We start from the raw sequence: 19,602 nt of genomic DNA on the forward strand, positions 1-19,602 counted from the left end.
AAAATGGGTGAAGGAAAGAAAGGAAGGAAGGAGGGAAGGAAGGAAGGAAGGAACGAACGAACGAAGGGAGAAAGGAAGAAAGGAAGAAAGGAAGAAAGAAAGAAAGAAAGAAAGAATATGGCTAGTAACTATGTGGTTTAGAGTCTGTCAATTAGAAAAATCCAGGTGTTAGATCTGAGGAAAACAGTTTGGCAAAGGGTATCTCTTTGATTAACTTGGGTAGCAATAGAGGCAGGTTGTTTTAAGACCACAGAGGCTTCCTGATCAGAGACAAGGTGATGTGTTTTTCTCTGGGAGTCACTGGCTGCCATCAATCTTTCATCAAGCCAGTTCTACAAGGTGCTTCTGGGTTTTATTCCTGAAACAGTTTGGAAAATGCTTCTCCAGGCTATGATACTCTGAACATCTTTATCCCTTCATAAATCCCTTTCTAGATAAATTAGCTAGAATGGGTTTCCTTATAAAAATTAAGAAACCTTTCTTATTCACAAATGATAACCATTTATGAACTTCACAAGTTCATAAATTTATGAACTAAAAAGCACTACATATTTAGAAAAGGATCTAAGAGCACATTTAACACCCTGATGCTGAACTCTGAAGAGGAAGTGGTATTAATATGTATAGATGAGGAAGGGGTACAGGAAGGTTTTTTCCTTTTTCCTCTGTATACTTCTTTTCTGTTTAAATATTTTTACAGGGGACTTCCCTGGTGGTCCAGTGGTAGAGAATCCGCCTTCCAATGAAGGGGATGTGGGTTCGATCCCTGATCAGGGAACTAAGATCCCACATGACGCAGGGCAACTGAGCCCACGTGCCACAATTAGAGAGAAGCCCGTGCACTGCAACGAAAGATCCCGCGTGTTGCAGCAACTAAGACCCGACACAGCCAAAAATAAATAAATAAATGTTTTTAAAAAATTTACAATGACAAATAGTTATACAACATTGGGAATTTTTTTAATAATTTAAAATCTTTAAAAAATTAACAACTGATATGTCCCTCTTGGAGACGCCTGCTATCCTAAATGAGAATAACAGTTTTATGGTACTTAAATAAGGAATTTTAAGAAAGTTAGAACAGGAATTCATCTTGGCTGAGAGATACATGTGTCACCAGGAAGGACCCTGAGTCAGACCAAATATGGGCCAAGCAAGATGACTGGCCAGAGACAACTCTGAAACTAACCCCATTACCATAAAACCTGAGACCTCGAGCCAAGTGGTTGAGCAGTTCTCCTGGGTTCCCTTATCCTGCTGCTCTCTACCCGGGCGCCCCTTCCCAATAAAGTCTTTTGCTTTGTCAGTTAAAAAATAAAGAAAGAAAGAACAAACTGAAAACTTTCTGTGGTACATATATACACAATTTCGTGTATTCTAACTTACATAACATAAAAATCTTATATTATCTTAGAATAGGGAAGGAACTTCTAAGCATGACTCCAGAGGTAGAAGGGAAAGATAACAATATTTAACTACATAAACAAAACTTCTGACACTTTAAAATTAAAAGATGAAGGACAAACTGAGAAAAACGATCTGAGGCATATATGGCAAACAATAGATTGGCACTTTTAATATATAAAGTATTCTTACAAATCAATAAGAATGGATATCTTAATTTAAAAATGGGCAAACTGTATTAGCAAAAACTGGACAAGCTAAATATCCACTGTAAAAAAAGTTAAACAAACCAATGTTCAAAAATATACAGTATTTCATGATATGGCAAAACCATGCAGCCACAGCAAATAAAAATGCAGATCCTTGTCTATTAGCATGAAAAGATGTTCTAGATTTACAATAAAGTAAAAAAGGCAGGTAACGAAGTGGCATATTTCTATTAGTATTAAATATAGATTCATTATATATGTACATAAATATATATGCACATAAATATATAAGCACATATATCTGTACCTATATATGCACATGTGTATCTACAAACACACACATGGCACATATTCTAGCAAACAGGTCTGAAATATCATATACCAAATGTTAACAGCAGCTAGTTCAGAATAATACAATCATAGGTGATTTTCACTTTCTTCTTCATACCTTTTGAATAGTCTTTACGAATGAACATGTATAAGTTTTATGATAAGTAATAGAAATATTTTCATTCTTTAAATAAATAAAGAGAAATAAAGATCACTTTATTAAATATCCTGTACCTTTAATTATATATTACTATTTTCTTACCTTTAAACCTTCAGCTGGAAGTCTATAACCAAATCTTGCTGGAAGGTCATCAAATGTCTGAGACACGTTTTCAAAATTATACTAAATATAAAATTAAAAACAATCAAGTTACAACCAATGTACACATAACATTAAAAACAAAAAGTCTGTCAAACTATTTAAGTTGTAATTTCCACGATTTTGATACTATCACAGCTTATCATAATAAAATCAACTTTGTAAATGCACATCCACTAAAATAGAAAGGAATGTATACAATTTACTACATAAACAACTGCTTAAATTGGATTCTGATTTCATGTAAGTATTATTAAACAGAAGCAATAATTCTATAACATTAAACCACCTACTGTTTATCTGAGTTTTTCCCCATAGACAATTCCCTAACAAGAAATTTTCTAGACAGATTATTTTCCAGCAAGAGTTCCATTTTATTTTCTCTATAAGGGTCTGATTTAATAGAAGAGATTTACAGGATTTCTGACAACAGCTTTGAAAGATGCCTTTCCCCCAGAGAAAGGAGTATCAAATCATATTTTAAGATACTGCCATTTTTTAAGTAATCTGAACACTTTTATCCAGGGCTGAACAATGAAAGGACTAAACTCAATGAAATACATACATAGAGCTGAAGGTATCCAAACTCTTTAACAACTTTCCCCTTCCTTATAGATACAGATTCCTATGCTACAATATTTATCAGTCCTCTACCTCTGCTGTGCTTTTAGAAGATAATATAATAATTGTGAAGTGAGCTTGCTGTATTGTTTAAGATGCTATATTCAATGTGCTTTAAAGAAAACAAGAGAAACAAGGAAGATAGATGAACTAAGCAAACATAGTAAACAAGTAACTTTTGAAACACAGGTGAAATTTATATATCAGAAGTTAAGATACTTGTCAGTAAACGATAGGCCAAAGACAGAAAAACTAGAACTCATTTGTTTTGAATATAGATTAAAAGGATGGAAAAAAGCAAGAATGTTATGTACAGACAGCAAAAGATAGAAGGATGAAGCAAACCTTAAATATTCACAAAGCATGGATTAGGTCACACATCCAGATAGATAGCTATGTGGTCCTTAAATCAAACACCCACTGCTGATCCTTATTCTAGCCTCATGTGCCACCTGCCTGAGACACCCGGATAAACAGCCCTGTAGGTTAACAGCCAACTACAGCTGTGTTCAGATGTAAGTACCTCAAGCCTCTCCAACAGAGCAAGCAAACACTGGATCCAGACACCTTCCATCTGTCAAGTCCCCTTGCTCATCCTCAACTCAGGTCCTGGTTACCACACTGTCACCAGGGAAAACTGATGCAGCATAGAGACTAGACAAACTAAAAACAGAAAATACAGGATTCAGGTAGTGTGGCTCTTGCCTCCCACTTGCATCCTAACCTGAGTGTATTAACATACCCATCTTTTACCTATGCTTCTCACTGTATGTTTGTAATTAATTCAATAAATCGTATGATTCAAGCATCTGAATTTGATTGTTGAAACTAGCCATTCTTTTACCTCTGGGATAATCAGCCTGGCAGTATACCTGGAGGCCAGCAATGCTTCAGAGTAATTTCCTACTTTAAAAATAATTCATATTTGCAGAGTGCTCTATGGTTTACAAAATGCATTAGAGTCAAAAAGTGCTTTCATATTCATTACCACAATGTATCATTTAATCTCTTAATTAAAACATCTTTCTTAATTGATTCAATTAAATTATGATCAGCTTTGAACTTGACAAAGTCATTTAACTCCTCCAAGGCCAAAGACAACACTGTAAAATAAGTAAATAGATCTAGATCAACATAGACAAACCAAAAAAAAAAAAATACAGATGTGTACAGGCAGTACTTTTTTAAAAATGTACTTTTAAAATTTGGAAATGGATAGGACCTGCGGGTGGAAGGGGAGAGGCAGCACATCCGAATGGGGGCCTCTGGAGTGTGGAGTTCCGGAGTTTGGAAGTTCATAAATAATTCATATGGTCTTTGAGGAAACTTCTCGAGGTGACAAACCCAGATTGCACGCAAGCAGTCAGTTTGGTTGTGGAAAGCTGTGTGGCTGACAGGGTATTGGTGCTCTGGCCGGGTGTCAGGCCTCAGCCTCTGATGTGGGAGAGCCAAGTTCAGGACTTTGGACCACCAGAGACCTCCCCGCCCCATGTAACATCAATCGGTGAGAGCTCTCCCAGAGATCTCTGTCTCAAAGCTAAGACCCAGCTCTACTCAACAGCCAGCAAGCTCCAGTGCTGGACACCCCATGCTGAACAACTAGCAGAACAGGAACACAACCCCACCCATTAGCAGAGAGGCTGCCTAAAATCATAATAAGTTCACAGACACCCCAAAACACACCACCAGATGCGGTCCTACCCACCAGAAAGACAAGATCCAGCCTCATCCACCAGAACACAGGCACCAGTCCCCTCCACCAGGAAGCCTACACAACCCACTGAACCAGCCTTACCCAATGGGGGCAGACACCAAAAACAATGAGAACTGGGAACCTGCAGCCTGTGAAAAGGAAAAGGAGACCCCAAACATAGTAAGTTAAGCAAAATGAGAAGACGGAAAAATACACAGCACATGAAGGAGCAAGGTAAAAACACACCAGACCAAACAAATGAAGAGGAAGTAAGCAGTCTACCTGAAAAAGAATTCAGAGTAATGATAGTAAAGATGATCCAAAATCTTGGAAAAAGAATGGAGAAAATACAAGAAATGTTTAACAAGGACCTAGAAGAACTAAAGAGCAAACAAACGATGAACACCACAATAAATGAAATTTAAAATTCTCTAGAAGGAATCAATAGCAGAATAACTGAAGCAGAAGAATGGATAAGTGACTTGGAAGATAAAATAGTGGAAATAATTACCGCAGGGCTTCCCTGGTGGCGCAGTGGTTGAGAATCTGCCTGCCAATGCAGGGGACACGGGTTCAAGCCATGGTCTGGGAGGATCCCACATGCCGTGGAGCAACTAGGCCCGTGAGCCACAACTACTGAGCCTGCGCGTCTGGAGCCTGTGCTCCGCAACAAGAGAGGCCGAGATAGTGAGAGGCCTGCGAACCATGATGAAGAGTGGCCTGCACTTGCCACAACTAGTGAAAGCCCTCGCACAGAAACGAAGACCCAACACAGCAAAAATAAATTGATTAATGAACTCCTACCCCCAACATCTTAAAAAAAAAAGTCACTGGAATCAGGACAAAAATATAATAATAATAATAATTACCGCAGAGCAGAATAAAGAAAAAAGAATGAAAAGAATTAAGGACAATCTCAGAGACCTCTGGGACAACATTAAACACACCAACATTCAAATTATAGGGGTCCCAGAAGAAGAAGAGAAGAAGAAAGGGATTGAGAAAATATTTAAAGAGATTATAGTTGAAAACTTCCCCAATATGGGAAAGGAAATAATCAAGTTCAGGAGTGCAGAGAGGCCCATACAGGATAAATCCAAGAAGAAACACACCAAGACACATATTGATCAAAATATCAAAAATTAAATACAAAGAAAAAATATTAAAAGCAGCAAGGGAAAAGCAGCAAATAACACACAAGGGAATCCCCATATGGTTAACAGCTGATCTTTCAGCAGAAACTCTGCAAGCCAGAAGGGACTGGCAGGACATATTTAAAGTGATGAAAAGGAAAAACCTACAACCAAGATTACTCTACCCAGCAAGGATCTCATCCAGATTTGACAGAGAAATTAAAACCTTTACAGAGAAGCAAAAGCTAAGAGAATTGAGCAGCACAAAACCAGCTTTACAACAAATGCTAAAGGAACTTCTCTAGGCAGGAAACCAAGAGAAGGAAAAGATCTACAATAACAAGCCCAAAACAATTAAGAAAATGGTAATAGGGACATACATATCAATAATGACCTTAAATATAAATGGATTAAATGCTCCAACCAAAAGACACAAATTGGCTGGATGGATACAAAAACAAGACCCGTATATATGCTGTCTACAAGAGACCCACTTCAGACCTAGGGATACACAGAGACTGAAAGTGAGGGGATGAAAAAAGATATTCCATGCAAATAGAAATCAAAAGAAAGCTGGAGTAGCAATTCTCATATCAGACAAAATAGACTTTAAAATAAAGACTATTACAAGAGACAAAGAAGGACACTACATAATGATCAAGGGATCAATCCAAGAAGAAGATATAACAATTGGAAATATTTATGCACCCAACATAGGAGCACCTCAATACATAAGGCAAATGCTAACAGCCATAAAAGGGGAAAACAACAGTAACACAATAATAGTAGGGGACTTTAACACCCCACTTTCACCAATGGACAGATCATCAAAAATGTAAATCAATAAGCAAACACAGGCTTTAAATGACACATTAAACAAGATGGACTTAATTGATATTTAAAGAACATACCATCCGAAAACAACAGAATACACTTTCTTCTCAAGTGCTCATGGAACATTCTCCAGGATAGATCATATATTGGGTCACATATCAAGCCTTGATAAATTTAAGAAAACTGAAATCGTATTAAGTATCTCTTCCAACCACAATGCTATAAGACTAGATATCAATTACAGAGAAAAAAATTGTAAAAAATACAAACACATGGAAGCTAAACAATATACTACTAAATAACCAAGAGATCACTGAAGAAAGCAAAGAGGAGAGCTTCCCTGGTGGCACAGTGGTTGAGAGTCCGCCTGCCAATGTAGGGGACACGGGTTCGTGCCCCGGTCCGGGAAGATCCCACATGCCGTGGAGCGGCTGGGTCCATGAGCCATGGCCACTGAGCCTGCGCGTCTGGAGCCTGTGCTCCGCAACGGGAGAGGCCGCAACAGTGAGAGGCCCGCGTACCACAAAAAAAAAATAAAATAAAGAAAGCAAAGAGGAAATTAAAAAAAAACCTAGAAACAAATGACAATGAAAACAGGATGACCCAAAACCTATGGGATGCAGCAAAAGCAGTTCTAAGAGGGACGTCTATAGCAATACAATCCTACCTCAAGAAACAAGAAAAATCTCAAAAAACCAACCTAACCTTACACCTAAAGCAATTAGAGAAAGAAGCACAAAAAAACCCCAAAGTTAGCAGAGGAAAGAAATCATAAAGATCAGATCAGAAATAAATGAAAAAGAAATGAAGGAAATGATACCAAAGATCAATAAAACCAAAAGCTGGTTCTTTGAGAAGATAAACAAAATTGGTAAACCATTAGCCAGACTCATCAGGAAAAAAAGGGGAAAGACTCAAATCAATAGACTTAGAAATGAAAAAGAAGTAACAACCGACACTGCAGAAATACAAAGGATCATGAGCGATTACTACAAGCAACTATATGCCAATCAAATGGACAACCTGGAAGAAATGGACAAATTCTTAGATAAACAAAACCTTCTGAGACTGAACCAGGAAGAAATAGAAAATATAAACAGACCAATCACAAGCACTGAAATAGAAACTGTCATTAAAAATCTTCCAACAAACAAAAGCCCAGGACCAGATGGCTTCACAAGAAAATTCTATCAAACATTTAAAGAAGAGCTAACACCTATCCTTCTCAAGCTCTTCCAAAATATAGCAGAGGGAGGAACACTCGCAAACTCATTTTATGAGGCCACCATCACCCAGATACCAAAACCAGACAAAGATGTCACAAAAAGGGACTTCCCTGGTGGCACAGTGGTTAAGAATCTGCCTGCCAATGCAGGGGACACGGGTTCAAGCCTTGGTCCGAGGATGCCACATGCCACAGGGGAACTAAGCCCGTGCACCACAACTACTGAAGCCCGTGCACCCACAGCCCATGCTTCGCAACAAGAGAAGCCACCGCAGTGAGAAGCCTGTGCACCACACAAAGAGTAACGCTGCTCGCCGCAACTAGAGGCAGCCCAAGAACAGTAACAAAGACCCACTGCAGCTAAAAATAAAATATAAATAAATTAATTTTTTAAAAAAAGACATCACAAAAAAAGAAAACTACAGGCCAGTATCACTGATGAACACAGATGCAAAAATCCTCAACAAAATACTAGCAAACAGAATCCAACAGCACATTAAGAGGATCATACACCATTATCAAGTGGGGTTTATCCCAGGAATGCAAGGATTCTTCAATATACGCAAATCAATCAATGTGATACACGATATTAACAACTTGAAGGATAAAAACCATATGATCATTTCAATAGATGCAGAAAAAGCTTTTGACAAAATTCAACACCCATTTATAATAAAAACCCTATAGAAAGTAGGCATAGAGGGAACGTACCTCAACATAACAAAGGCCATAAATGACAAACCCACAGCCAACATCCTTCTCAGTGATGAAAAACTAAAACCATTTCTACTAAGATCAGGAGCAAGACAAGGTTGCCCACTCTCACTACTATTATTCAACATAGTTCTGGAAGTTTTAGCAACAGCAATCAGCGAAGAAAAAGAAATCAAAGGAATCCAGATCGGAAAAGAGGAGTAAAACTGTCACTGTTTGCAAATGACATGATACTATACACAGAGAATCCTAAAGATGCTACCAGAAAACTACTAGAGTTACTCAATGAATTTGGTAAAGTAGCAGGATACAAAATGAATGCACAGAAATCTCTTGCATTCCTATACACTAATGATGCAAAATCTGAAAGAGAAATTAAGGAAACACTCTCATTTACCACTGCAACAAAAAGAATAAGATATCTAGGAATAAACCTACCTAAGGAGACAAAAGACCTGTATGCAGAAAACTATATGATGCTGATGAAAGAAATTAAAGATGATACAAACATATGGAGAGATATACCATGTTCTTGGATTGAAAGAATCAACATTGTGAAAATGACTATACTACCCAAAGCAATCTACAGATTCAATGCAATCCCTATCAAACTACCAATGGCATTTTTCTCAGAACTAGAACAAAAAATTTCACAATTTGTATGGAAACACAAAAGACCCCGAATAGCCAAAGCAATCTTGAGAAAGAAAAATGGAGCTGGAGGAATCAGGCTCCCTGAATTCAGACTATACTACAAAGCTACAGTAATCAAGATAGTATGGTACTGGCACAAAAACAGATATATAAAACAATGGAACAGGATAGAAAGCCCAAAGATAAACCCACACACACATGGTCACCTTATCTTTGAGAACGGAGGCAAGAATATACAATGGAGAAAAGACAGTCTCTTCAATAAGTGGTGCTGGGAAAACTGGACAGCTACATGTAAAAGAATGAAATTGGAACACTCCCTAACACCATACACAAAAATAAACTCAAAATGGATTAAAGACCCAATGTAAGGCCAGACACTATAAAACTCTTAGAGGAAAACATATGCAGAACACTCTATGACATAAATCACAGCAAGATCCTTTTTTGACCTACCTTTTTTGATAGGGAGCGTGGGAGGGAGCCGCAAGAGGGAGGGGATATGGGGATATATGTATACATATAGCTGATTCACTTTGTTATACAGCAGAAACGAACACAACATTGTAAAGCAATTATACTCCAATAAAGATGTTTAAAAAAAAGGTGTACATAATATTTTTTTTTTAATTTTAAGTTTTGGAAATAAAAACTAAGAAAACTAAAAAGAGTTCTTCCCACTTTCCTTGCTTTATTGATAGAGAAAGAATTTATGGGTGGGTTTTATAAACTTATGAGCTTTAGGTCTCTTTTTGGTGATGGAACTAACTCCTTTTCCATGTCAATGTTTCCCTGAGTTGCTGAATTTGACTGACTTTTTACTGCACCTGCGGATGGATCAAGGGAGGTCGTTTGGTGGGAAGGACAGCCTATAGATCACAGGACATAGAGCAATGATTCTAAGTGAGTCTACTAGAAACATTTCTAATTGTGTGGGGTAAAGTTATCTTTTTCATTTTGGTTTCAATGGATTGAATGACTTTTCACACTTACTATTGATTTGAAATTAGGTCAGAGAATGTTAACTAGATTCTTATGTAGATTGCTGGTTTGGGTTATATCTCGAGAATTAGTACTAATGCATTTGTTTGATTATCATGATAATTATACTCTTTCTTCCCATTTTAGGAAATTATTCCAGAGACAAGATCACAATAAATTATGTTTAAGTTGAAAAATAAACAAATTAGGAAATGGAAAATCTACAACTGTACTAAAGTACTCTTTTATCACTTCCTATTACTTTTATTACTTCTTATTACTGAGTTCACTTTTTTGGTTAGAATTTCATAAATAAAATATCTAGCTTGAACTACAGTACTTGTAACACTGACTTGGAACAAGTTTTGTTATCGAGTGAGGCTCATTTTGAAACTGCTTTGCCTTTCCTCAGGAATGCAGTTGTTAACTTTGCTCACACTGCTTTTTACAATCACATTGTTTAAATTAAAAAAAAAAAAAGTTTCTATCATGAACAAGACAAACAGAAACATCTTTAATACAAAAGTGCTTTCTTTTTTAGTATGGTGGGGGGCAGGAGGAATGCTGCTGCTCATGAAATTAAACCACACTCACTGTTAAAATTTTTGAAACAGAAAAAAAATTATTCCTCTCTGGAATCCCACTCTCAAAGATTACCACGTTGCGACTTTACTTATTTTGAAGAGGTCTTTTCCTAACCAGTTCTCCTCTTTGACAGCAGCCTTAACAGAAGATTTAATTCAATTCAGAAAGTAACAAATAGCTAACAATTATGGAGCATTTATGACATCATGCTAAACACCTGACAGGTATTCACTTATTTAAACCTTATGACAATCCTATAAAGTCAGCCACTATTATCATCATCCTCATTTTACAGATTGACTACAGAATAAAAATACTCCGCTTGAAAATAACTTGCTCTAGTAAATAAGAACCAGGATTCTAATCCAGGCAGTGTGGCCTCAGATCCCTGGCTCTTAACCCATTGCCCTACACTCTCTCTCCTCCAATCTCATTTTCATAAGTAAATTGAAATTTAAGAGATGTTAGGTAATTTGCCCAAGGTCATGGAGCTACAGAGTGGTAGAACTGGAATTCAACCCAGTCTGTAACTCCCATTGCTGGAGCTCTTAACTACTTTGCTATATAATCCAATCCATTCACACCACCAACCACTGGGTGCTTCTCTCCTAACTCTGCCCACTGACCCCCACAAACACCTACCAAGCAACGAAATCTCTAACAAATCCCTACAACAGAATCAAACATGCTCCTGCCAATTCTAAAGCTCCATGTTTCTAAATATGAACCTACATAATTAATAACTTCATATTTCCTTTAAGGGTTAAAGAAAAGAGAAGCAATAAGAGATGGAAAGAGAATGAATTGCTAATTTAAAAATCCCAATAATCTAAAGTTCCAAGGAATAAATGCTATTAAAAGAAAATATGAAGGACTTCCCTGGTGGTCCAGTGGTTAAGACTCTGCACTTCCACTGCAGGGTGCACAGGTTCGATCCCTGGTCAAGGAACTAAGATACTGCATGCTGTGAGGCACAGCCAAAAAAAATTTTTTTAAAAAGAAAAGAAAAGAAAGAAAAGAAAATATGAAAGAACTAAATCTCCAAGGAAAAGCTATTAATCAACTCAAATATTTATTGAATTCCTACTGTGTAACTCTTACTAGGTACCAGAAACAAAGTTTAGTAAGACACAGTCCTGCCTTCCAGGTACCCATCCCATAATCTAAGGGGCTTACTGACTAGTCAGCAACACACTATATAGTAGCATCTCCATATCCTCTTAAAACTCACCAACCAGTTGGACAAATACTGTTGTCAGGGAATTAACAGTCAAGTGGGAGAATTCAACTGCCAAAAATAAAATCATTTGGCATACCAATAGCATGACTGAAACTGACTTTATCTTTTCAAAAGCAACATCTTAATACCTGTCCAAAATAGAACTAGAATCAACCTGATATCCAACATACTTCAATTTTATTATTACAAACCCAGATTTCAGGGGTGTTCTTATTCAGCTAAAAGAAAGAGCTAATATTTTCTACCTCTTGACGCACTTCCTTTGAATGACTGTGTTACCACATCTAGTTCCTCTGCCTTAATTTTTAGTTCGCCTTTTTCCTAGTTACATGACTCCACAGCCCACTTCCCACCAGCTATCTCTGCATTCCTGTCAGCCTCTATCTTTAGTGTCAACATAAAGACCAGATTTAAGCAGCTCTCAGGGATAGTTCCTTTCACTAGATGACAACATACATTCCACACCTACCTGCCTGAGGCACAGGGAACACTGCTGGCAGGGACTGATTATTCTTCTATATCTTTTTGTTTTGTATCTACGTTAAAAAATACAACTTAGGCAGTCACATACACTGCTCGAGTGAGTGAAAGATGATGAGAATGTTAATTATAAAGAAGATAACAAAGATAAAACATTTACTATGTGTCAGATACTGTTCTAAGCAGTTTACCTTATTTAATCATCACTACAACACTCCAGTTTACAAATTAAAAAATGGAGGTATTTATAGTGACTAAGTAATTTGATCCATATCACATAGCTAGTCAAGTTCCCAGAGCAGTCCACTGAAAATCATTTAACCCATCACGTAGCTGAACCACAGAATAACAGTTCACTTCAGGTGAAAAAGAAAGAAGACAAGGAGTGGCAGATGTTAGAATCAACAGAGGAAAAAAAGAGAGAGAGAGAATGAAAGAAAACAAAGGAGAAAAGAGAAACAAGGAGAACTCCATTTCCTGTTCAGTCTATAAATCCTCTACCTCATTTCAAAAGTCATCCTAAGACTATTCCAAGGACTTCGGGGACCAATTTGAAGAAGAGATCTGAATAGCAATGGACTCAGTCCTTTAAAGGTTCTACTTCCACTCCATCTCAAAAAGATCCAGACTATTCTAGAAAAATCTAATCAACCAGTTTCCTACTAAAGAGGGTAACACAGGGTGAGAAATCTCATAGGGATTAGATTTGCTATGCCCTCAAAAAGCTACGGTATAGAAAACAGCCTGGCTCTCTTAAGTTCTACAATGATTCTAGGCCCTTCCACAAGAGCTACAGTATGAAAAAGCATGGCTGAGGACCACATTAAGCTTTGGTCAGCAACAATTCTGGCCCTTCTATTTCTCACTTAATGTCATTAAGCAAATCGCTTGCACCCAGAAAGAAAAACCAGTAAATCCTTTGCATAGCACCTAGAGTATAGGCGTACACACACACACATCACACGTACAGATACAGTTAATTCTTCTTTTCTAGCTTCACATAAATGAGAAATAGGAAATATATACACTTTCTAGTGTAGAGGACAGTAAGACAGCAGCCCAGAAAGGACTACAAAGGTTTTGAGGAGCAACCTTCTTCTCTAAAAACTCTGCTATTCACCATCAAACGTAAGGCCATTATGCTGCCTGTATCTGCCTCACAAGATGCGGTGTTGCTCCAGGACCTTGCTTCAGACATACATCATGGGAGACTTACAGAGGAATACCCAAGCCCCAACTCTCCCATCCTTTCCCCAAGTTCAGAGGACTTGGCTTAAGTACCTACTGTTAAGGACTGAATGCTTGTGTCCCCCCAAAATTCATATATTGAAGCCCTAAGGAAACGTGATAGTCCTAGGAAGTGAGGTCTTTGGGAGGTAATTAGGTTTAGGTGAGGTTATGAGGGTGGAGTCACCATGATGGTATTTGTGTCCTTATAAGAAGAGAAATATATATTAGAGCTTCCTGCTTCTGTCACCACGTGAGGACACAGCAGCAAGGTGGCCATCTGTAAGCCAGGAAGAGGGCCTTCACCAAGAACTGAATCTGCTGGCACCTGGATCTCGGACTTCCCAGGTTCCAGAACTGACCATATGGAGGAAATGTCTGAGGAAATGGTGAAATGAAAGAGATAATTTGTGAACTTGGCTGAAAGGCTACACAATTGGTCTGAAAGTTTTTTCAAACTGTCACAAATCTAAAAAAAAAAAAAATTCCAGTATATTCACTGGAAAAAATTTGCATGTAAGTGGAACCACGCAGTTCAAACCTGTGCTGTTCAAGGGTCGACGGTATAAAGAAAACTCCAGGTTCAGAGTCGATTGATGGCAGAAAACCAGAGTGAACAGTCTAGATGCAAGCCAAGCTCTCAAGATTAAAAAGTCAAGATGGAAGGAAAAACTCATCAGGTTTTTGGTGACCCTCAGCAGAATTCGTCCAAATGGAAGCCTGTCCAATAAGAAGAGCAAATCTACAGGTCTGTGAGGAACCATTACACCAATGTCCATAGTGGCTGCACCATTTTATATTCACACCAACAATACCAAGGGTTCCAGTTTCTCCACATGTTTGTCAATACTTATTTTCTGGGTTTTGATAACAGCCATCCTAATGGTTATGATAACAGCCATCCTAATGGTTATGATATGATATCTCATTGTGGTTTTGATTTGCATTTCTCTAATAATTAGTGATTTGAACATTTTTTCTTGTGCTTACTGGCCATTTGTACATCTTCTTTGGAGAACTGACTATTCAATTTTTTTGTCCATGTTTAAATCTAGTTGTTTATTTTTTTTGTTGTTAAACAGTAGGAGTTCTTTATATATTCTAGATGTTACCTCCTAATTAGGTATATGATTTGCAAATATTTTCTCCCATTCCATGGGTTTCCTCTTCACTCTCTTGATATGTTCTTTGAATGCACAAATGTTTTAAATTTTGATGTAGTCCAATTTATCTATTTTTTTTCTTTTTATACCTGTGTTTTTGGTGTTATAGCCAAGAAATCATTGCCAAATCCAAACTCATTAAGTTTTTCCCATATGTTTTCTCCTAAGTGTTTTTTTAGTATTAGCTCAGCTCTTATGTTTAGGTCTTGATTCACTTTAAGTTAATCTTTTGTATATGGTGTAAGGTACGAGCTCAACTTCATTCTTTTGCATGTGAATATTCAATTTTCCTGGCACCATTTGCTGAAAAAATATGGAACACTTTACAAATTTCCATGTTATACCTGTGCAGGCGCCATGCTAATCTTCTCTATATCATTCCAATTTTAGTTTATGTGCTACCAAAATGAGCATTAGATGTCTTTCAAAGTTAAAATTTTCTTTTGGATTTCTCAAAGAGCCCCTGGAAAATCACAATGATTTATACATTTATCTTACAAAAAGAGACATGCCAGAAATATTTTAGGTTATTTTGATATGCTTTATACTCCTGAACTAGCTCATCACTATATAAGGAATTCATGAGAATTATCAAATGAAAAGATAATTTTGTACAGATTAAATGTTATTCATATAAAATTTTCTGAGATTGTACATCGTGCAAAATAAACTGACAGGATCAAGAGATTTGTTAATGCCTTCGTTGTCCATGATGTAATCTAAACCAAGGAAAAGTATTAATAAAACTCTTAAGAATGGAAAAGAAAAGAGATAAGACCATTATGCTTCTCTTCTGACTCATTAATGTTAACTTCAGGTTGAAATTTTCTATGGACATCTTGTACAATTTTTTAACATATCACTATCAAAGTCATTACAGATACACCAATTACCAAGAAAAACAGTAAGATTCTACATAAAACACACAGCATTTAAATATATGTGCTCATCAGCACTCAAGACAGCACACACTCTCAAGAGCAACAACATTTATCACGTACTTATTGTACATGAGACCTTATTAAACATCAAGCAATAAAATAATGAGCAAGGTCCCCCACTTTCAAGTAATAGCTATGCACGTGCACCTGTATGTTTGTAAACACTTTGTAAGATTCCATTATTTTGTTATTGTATAACTCTCCATTATTTAGGTCTTTTTAAAAACTTTTAAGAGATGTTTTTAGGCATGAATAAATTTTACTGTTTAAATTTACTTACTGCTAAAATGTCCGCTTCTACAGGCAGTAGGTTTAGGAATGCAAAGAGCTGGACAGTCAAGATGGTATAGACTTGTGTGGCCGACAGCATGAGCATCCCGATGGAGAGCAGCATCTCGCTGTAAAATCACCTGGAAGACAAGTAGATGAGTAACAATAAGTTCTGGTGCATTGTCCTTGAAAATAAGTTATTTGATATATTAGTTCCTGATGTCCAAAAATATCTCTTAATTACAAACATGGATTAAGATTAAAATGAAACTTGTATTTCAAAAGCACAATTGTTTACACAGATTTGGACATTTAGGTAAACACCCAGTGTTAGTCAATACCTACATAACTCATGGTGACTAAGTTCTATATTTTAGCCACAAAATAAAGATACTCCCACAGTTCTCAGTTTATAGTACAGCTTGTCTACCAACTCAACTATGGGACAAGCAAGATTTCAATCAAAATAATTATTAAAAATGCACAAGCACCTTTGATTTAAAATTTTTTAGAAAGAATTTTATAATTTGTAAATTTACTTTTTGTTTATTCTTGAATATTGTACCCACAGTAGCGTACTTTTTTTAAATGGCCATTTATTATAAAGTAATACTTTTTGCCCTTTTCCTCCTAGCAATATATACATACCTTTCTGCCTCTCTACATCCCAATGGCAATAGTGCAGCTACCTCTCCCAACCTCACCCAATTCTCTACATGAATCCCTATCTATCTTACAGCAAAAAGGTACCATGAAAGAACTCAATGTCAACCAAGTAAGTAACAAAATTCTCATTGGTAAGCCTCAACCAATTGTATAACATACTTCTTAAGTGGTGAGAATGAAGTTTACAAAGACAAGAGCCTTTATAATAAATTATTTCATTAAATACCACAAATTCATGTAATAGCAATTTTGATGATGATTGCTGTTGGTAAAGCTCTGGACTTAGAGACTACCAGAGAGACTCACAATGACTCTTTGACACACACTGAAAGAGAGATACCTTGAATAATTTTTGAACTACCATCTTACAAAGCCATTAATAACAGAGATGAAATAAAGGTGAAAATACGTTAAACATATAGATCTATCCCAGAGACAGAAAGTAAATTAGTGGTTGCCTGGGGATGGGAGTAAGAATCAGGCAGAGAGGGGGGACAAATAGAAATGGGAATGACCACTCATGGAAATGGGGTTTCTTTTCGGGATGATGAAAATGTTCTAAAATTAGATTGCGCCGATGATTGCACAACTCTACAAATAAACTAAAAATCACTGCACTTTTTACTTTAAATGGGTAAATTTTATGGTGTATCATATCTCAATAAAGCTGTTTTTAAAATGCATAGATTTGTTGGTATTAGTTTCTTAAGTAAAATACATTTGATAATATAGCTCTGTTGAGAAAAGAGTTAACACAGCAGGTCTGAGACTGCTATCCTTAGAAAGGCCTGCTTACAAGGTTGGCCCTTTGCTGGCATCTGAGGACTTAAGATTTCAGGAGGGTTCCCATCATTCTCTGATAAGAACAGCTCATTGTGCCTGAATTCTGCAAACAATGTGGTTTATGTTGAATACCTACTTTCTTTCTGGGAGTCTGAAATTTTGGTATATGCTAGGTGGAGGGTGCCTACCTGAATAGCCCCCAATATAAACCCTGGGCACTGAATCTCTAATGAGCTCCCCTGGTAGACATTTCACATGTGTCATCATAACTCACTGCTGAGAAGTTAAGCGTATCCCCTGAGACTCCACTGAGAGAGACTCTTAAAAGCTCACACCTGGTTTTCTCTGGATTTTACCCCATGTGCCTTTTCCCTTTGCCAACTCTGCTTTGTATCCTTTCACTGTAATAAATCATAGTCATGAGTACAATCATATGCTGAGTCCTGTGAGTCCTTCTAGTGAATCACTGAACTTGGGGGTGGTCTTGGGGACCCCCATCATAACCACATTATACAATTTCTAGGCAGAAATCATACCATAAAAACATATAAATCCTTATAAAATAAGGTATAGTTGCTACTAAATTTTGCTAGAAAAAATAAATACACAGTATTTTGACCACTGACCTGTTTGGGAAACTTAACCTGAATAAGAACTATGACTTCCCTTGTAAAGTTTTGGAATTCCCAGCTAACTTTAGGGGAGCGAGATGAACTGAGAGCTTAGAGGTGAAATAACTCTTAAGGACAGGAATGATAATAAGCACAACAACTATAACTGACCACTTACTAACCGGACATTGCTCTAAGCATGTTGTTGAATTTAAGTCATCTAATCCTAACAACACCCTATAAGGTATCATTTCATAGTTGGGGAAAACTTAGGCCCTATTAGGGAACTTGTCCAAGATCAAATAATGAATAATAGCAGAGCCAGTATTCAAACCCAGGCAGTTGATGTCCAAAAGGTAGAGTAATGGATCTATGCTTACACAGGTACTCAAGGGCTTCAAACCAATGTTCATGGCACAGCAGCCACTGGAGTATTTACTTCTTTTGCTCTGTGTGTGTGTGTGTGTGTGTGTGTGCGCTTAATAATACGCAGTGGGTTTTGGTTATACTTTTTATTGCCTTTTTTAAAATAACACATTCAGGACTTTTTAAAGTCTCTATTTACAAAACTAATTCTTGTTCATTGTAGAAAATGTGTGAAAAATTAAAATCACTCATAATCACCAAATAAAAGAATAACCAGTGTCCATATTTTGAGGTATAACCTCCTATTCTTTTAGTTATGTGTAAATTCAAATATATATTTAGCAAAATTGGGATACACTATAGATGTTTTGTTAACTATTCTCTTCACTTACTGTATTATGAATATTTTCCTAATTCATTACTATATTTGAAAAAATTAAAACTTTCAAACCCTGTACCATAACATCCCTTCAAGAACCCTTACAGACAGCAGTCCATGAGACCCGCTAGGGCTTCCACCCCTTTCAAACACTACTTTTTAAAAAAATCTATCTCATATACTAGGTTCCCATATAAGACTTTGATATACAAAATGAAAACTACTGGTCTAAAACAGGATGTATAATGACCACATGATATTTCGTATAAATGTTCTATAATGGATTTAATGGAATCCATATTGTTGGAGATTGAATTTGCTTCTTCTTATAAACTCTGCAGTAAATATTCTTCTAGTTAAACCTTACAGGTACGTCCTTAATTTTTTTAGATTAAAGTCACAGAAGTGAGTGGTAGTAGTATAACTGTGGTAAGGAATATGAGATCTAGTATTAGACAGACCTAAGTTTATATCTCAGCACTGCCACATGCTAACAGTGTGATTCTGAGGCAAAATTATTAAATTGCTTCATCTGTAAAAGAAGATTATTTAGGATTTAAAAGACAACTGTGGTGAATAAATACAAAAATGCATATAAGGACTTAACACAACAGTGAAATACAGGAGGAAAAGAGTTTGGGTGGTGATGCCAGTAGATGAGGGAGAAAATACAGAAGGAGAACTACAGTTAGTGGAAGTGAGAGCAATTTGGTAATTTTTTCACTTAATGTTTATAAAACATTCTAGTGGACATGTAAACAGTGATAAATAGAA

The 19,602-nt window shown here is 36.7% G+C and overlaps 1 protein-coding gene and 1 non-coding gene across 3 annotated transcripts in view; both read right to left on the bottom strand.

The window, feature by feature from the left end:
• RNF13 (ring finger protein 13) overlaps positions 1–19,602 on the bottom strand; it is a 131,791-nt gene that overhangs the window by 84,653 nt on the left and 27,536 nt on the right. For both annotated transcript variants that reach the window (XM_030873249.2, XM_060298499.1), the window contains 2 exons: positions 16,034–16,163; positions 2,206–2,286 (listed from right to left, as the gene is read on the bottom strand). In XM_030873249.2, coding sequence (XP_030729109.1) covers positions 2,206–2,286; positions 16,034–16,147 — 195 coding nt within the window. In that variant the 5' untranslated portion in view covers positions 16,148–16,163. The remainder of the gene's footprint in view (positions 1–2,205; positions 2,287–16,033; positions 16,164–19,602) is intronic.
• On the bottom strand, positions 15,120–15,226 carry LOC115862148 (U6 spliceosomal RNA). The gene has a single exon (XR_004043016.1). It is a non-coding gene; the product is annotated as a U6 spliceosomal RNA (small nuclear RNA).

This window comes from Globicephala melas, chromosome 4 (assembly GCF_963455315.2).
Source record: "Globicephala melas chromosome 4, mGloMel1.2, whole genome shotgun sequence".
NCBI classification, from domain to species: Eukaryota; Metazoa; Chordata; class Mammalia; order Artiodactyla; family Delphinidae; genus Globicephala; species Globicephala melas.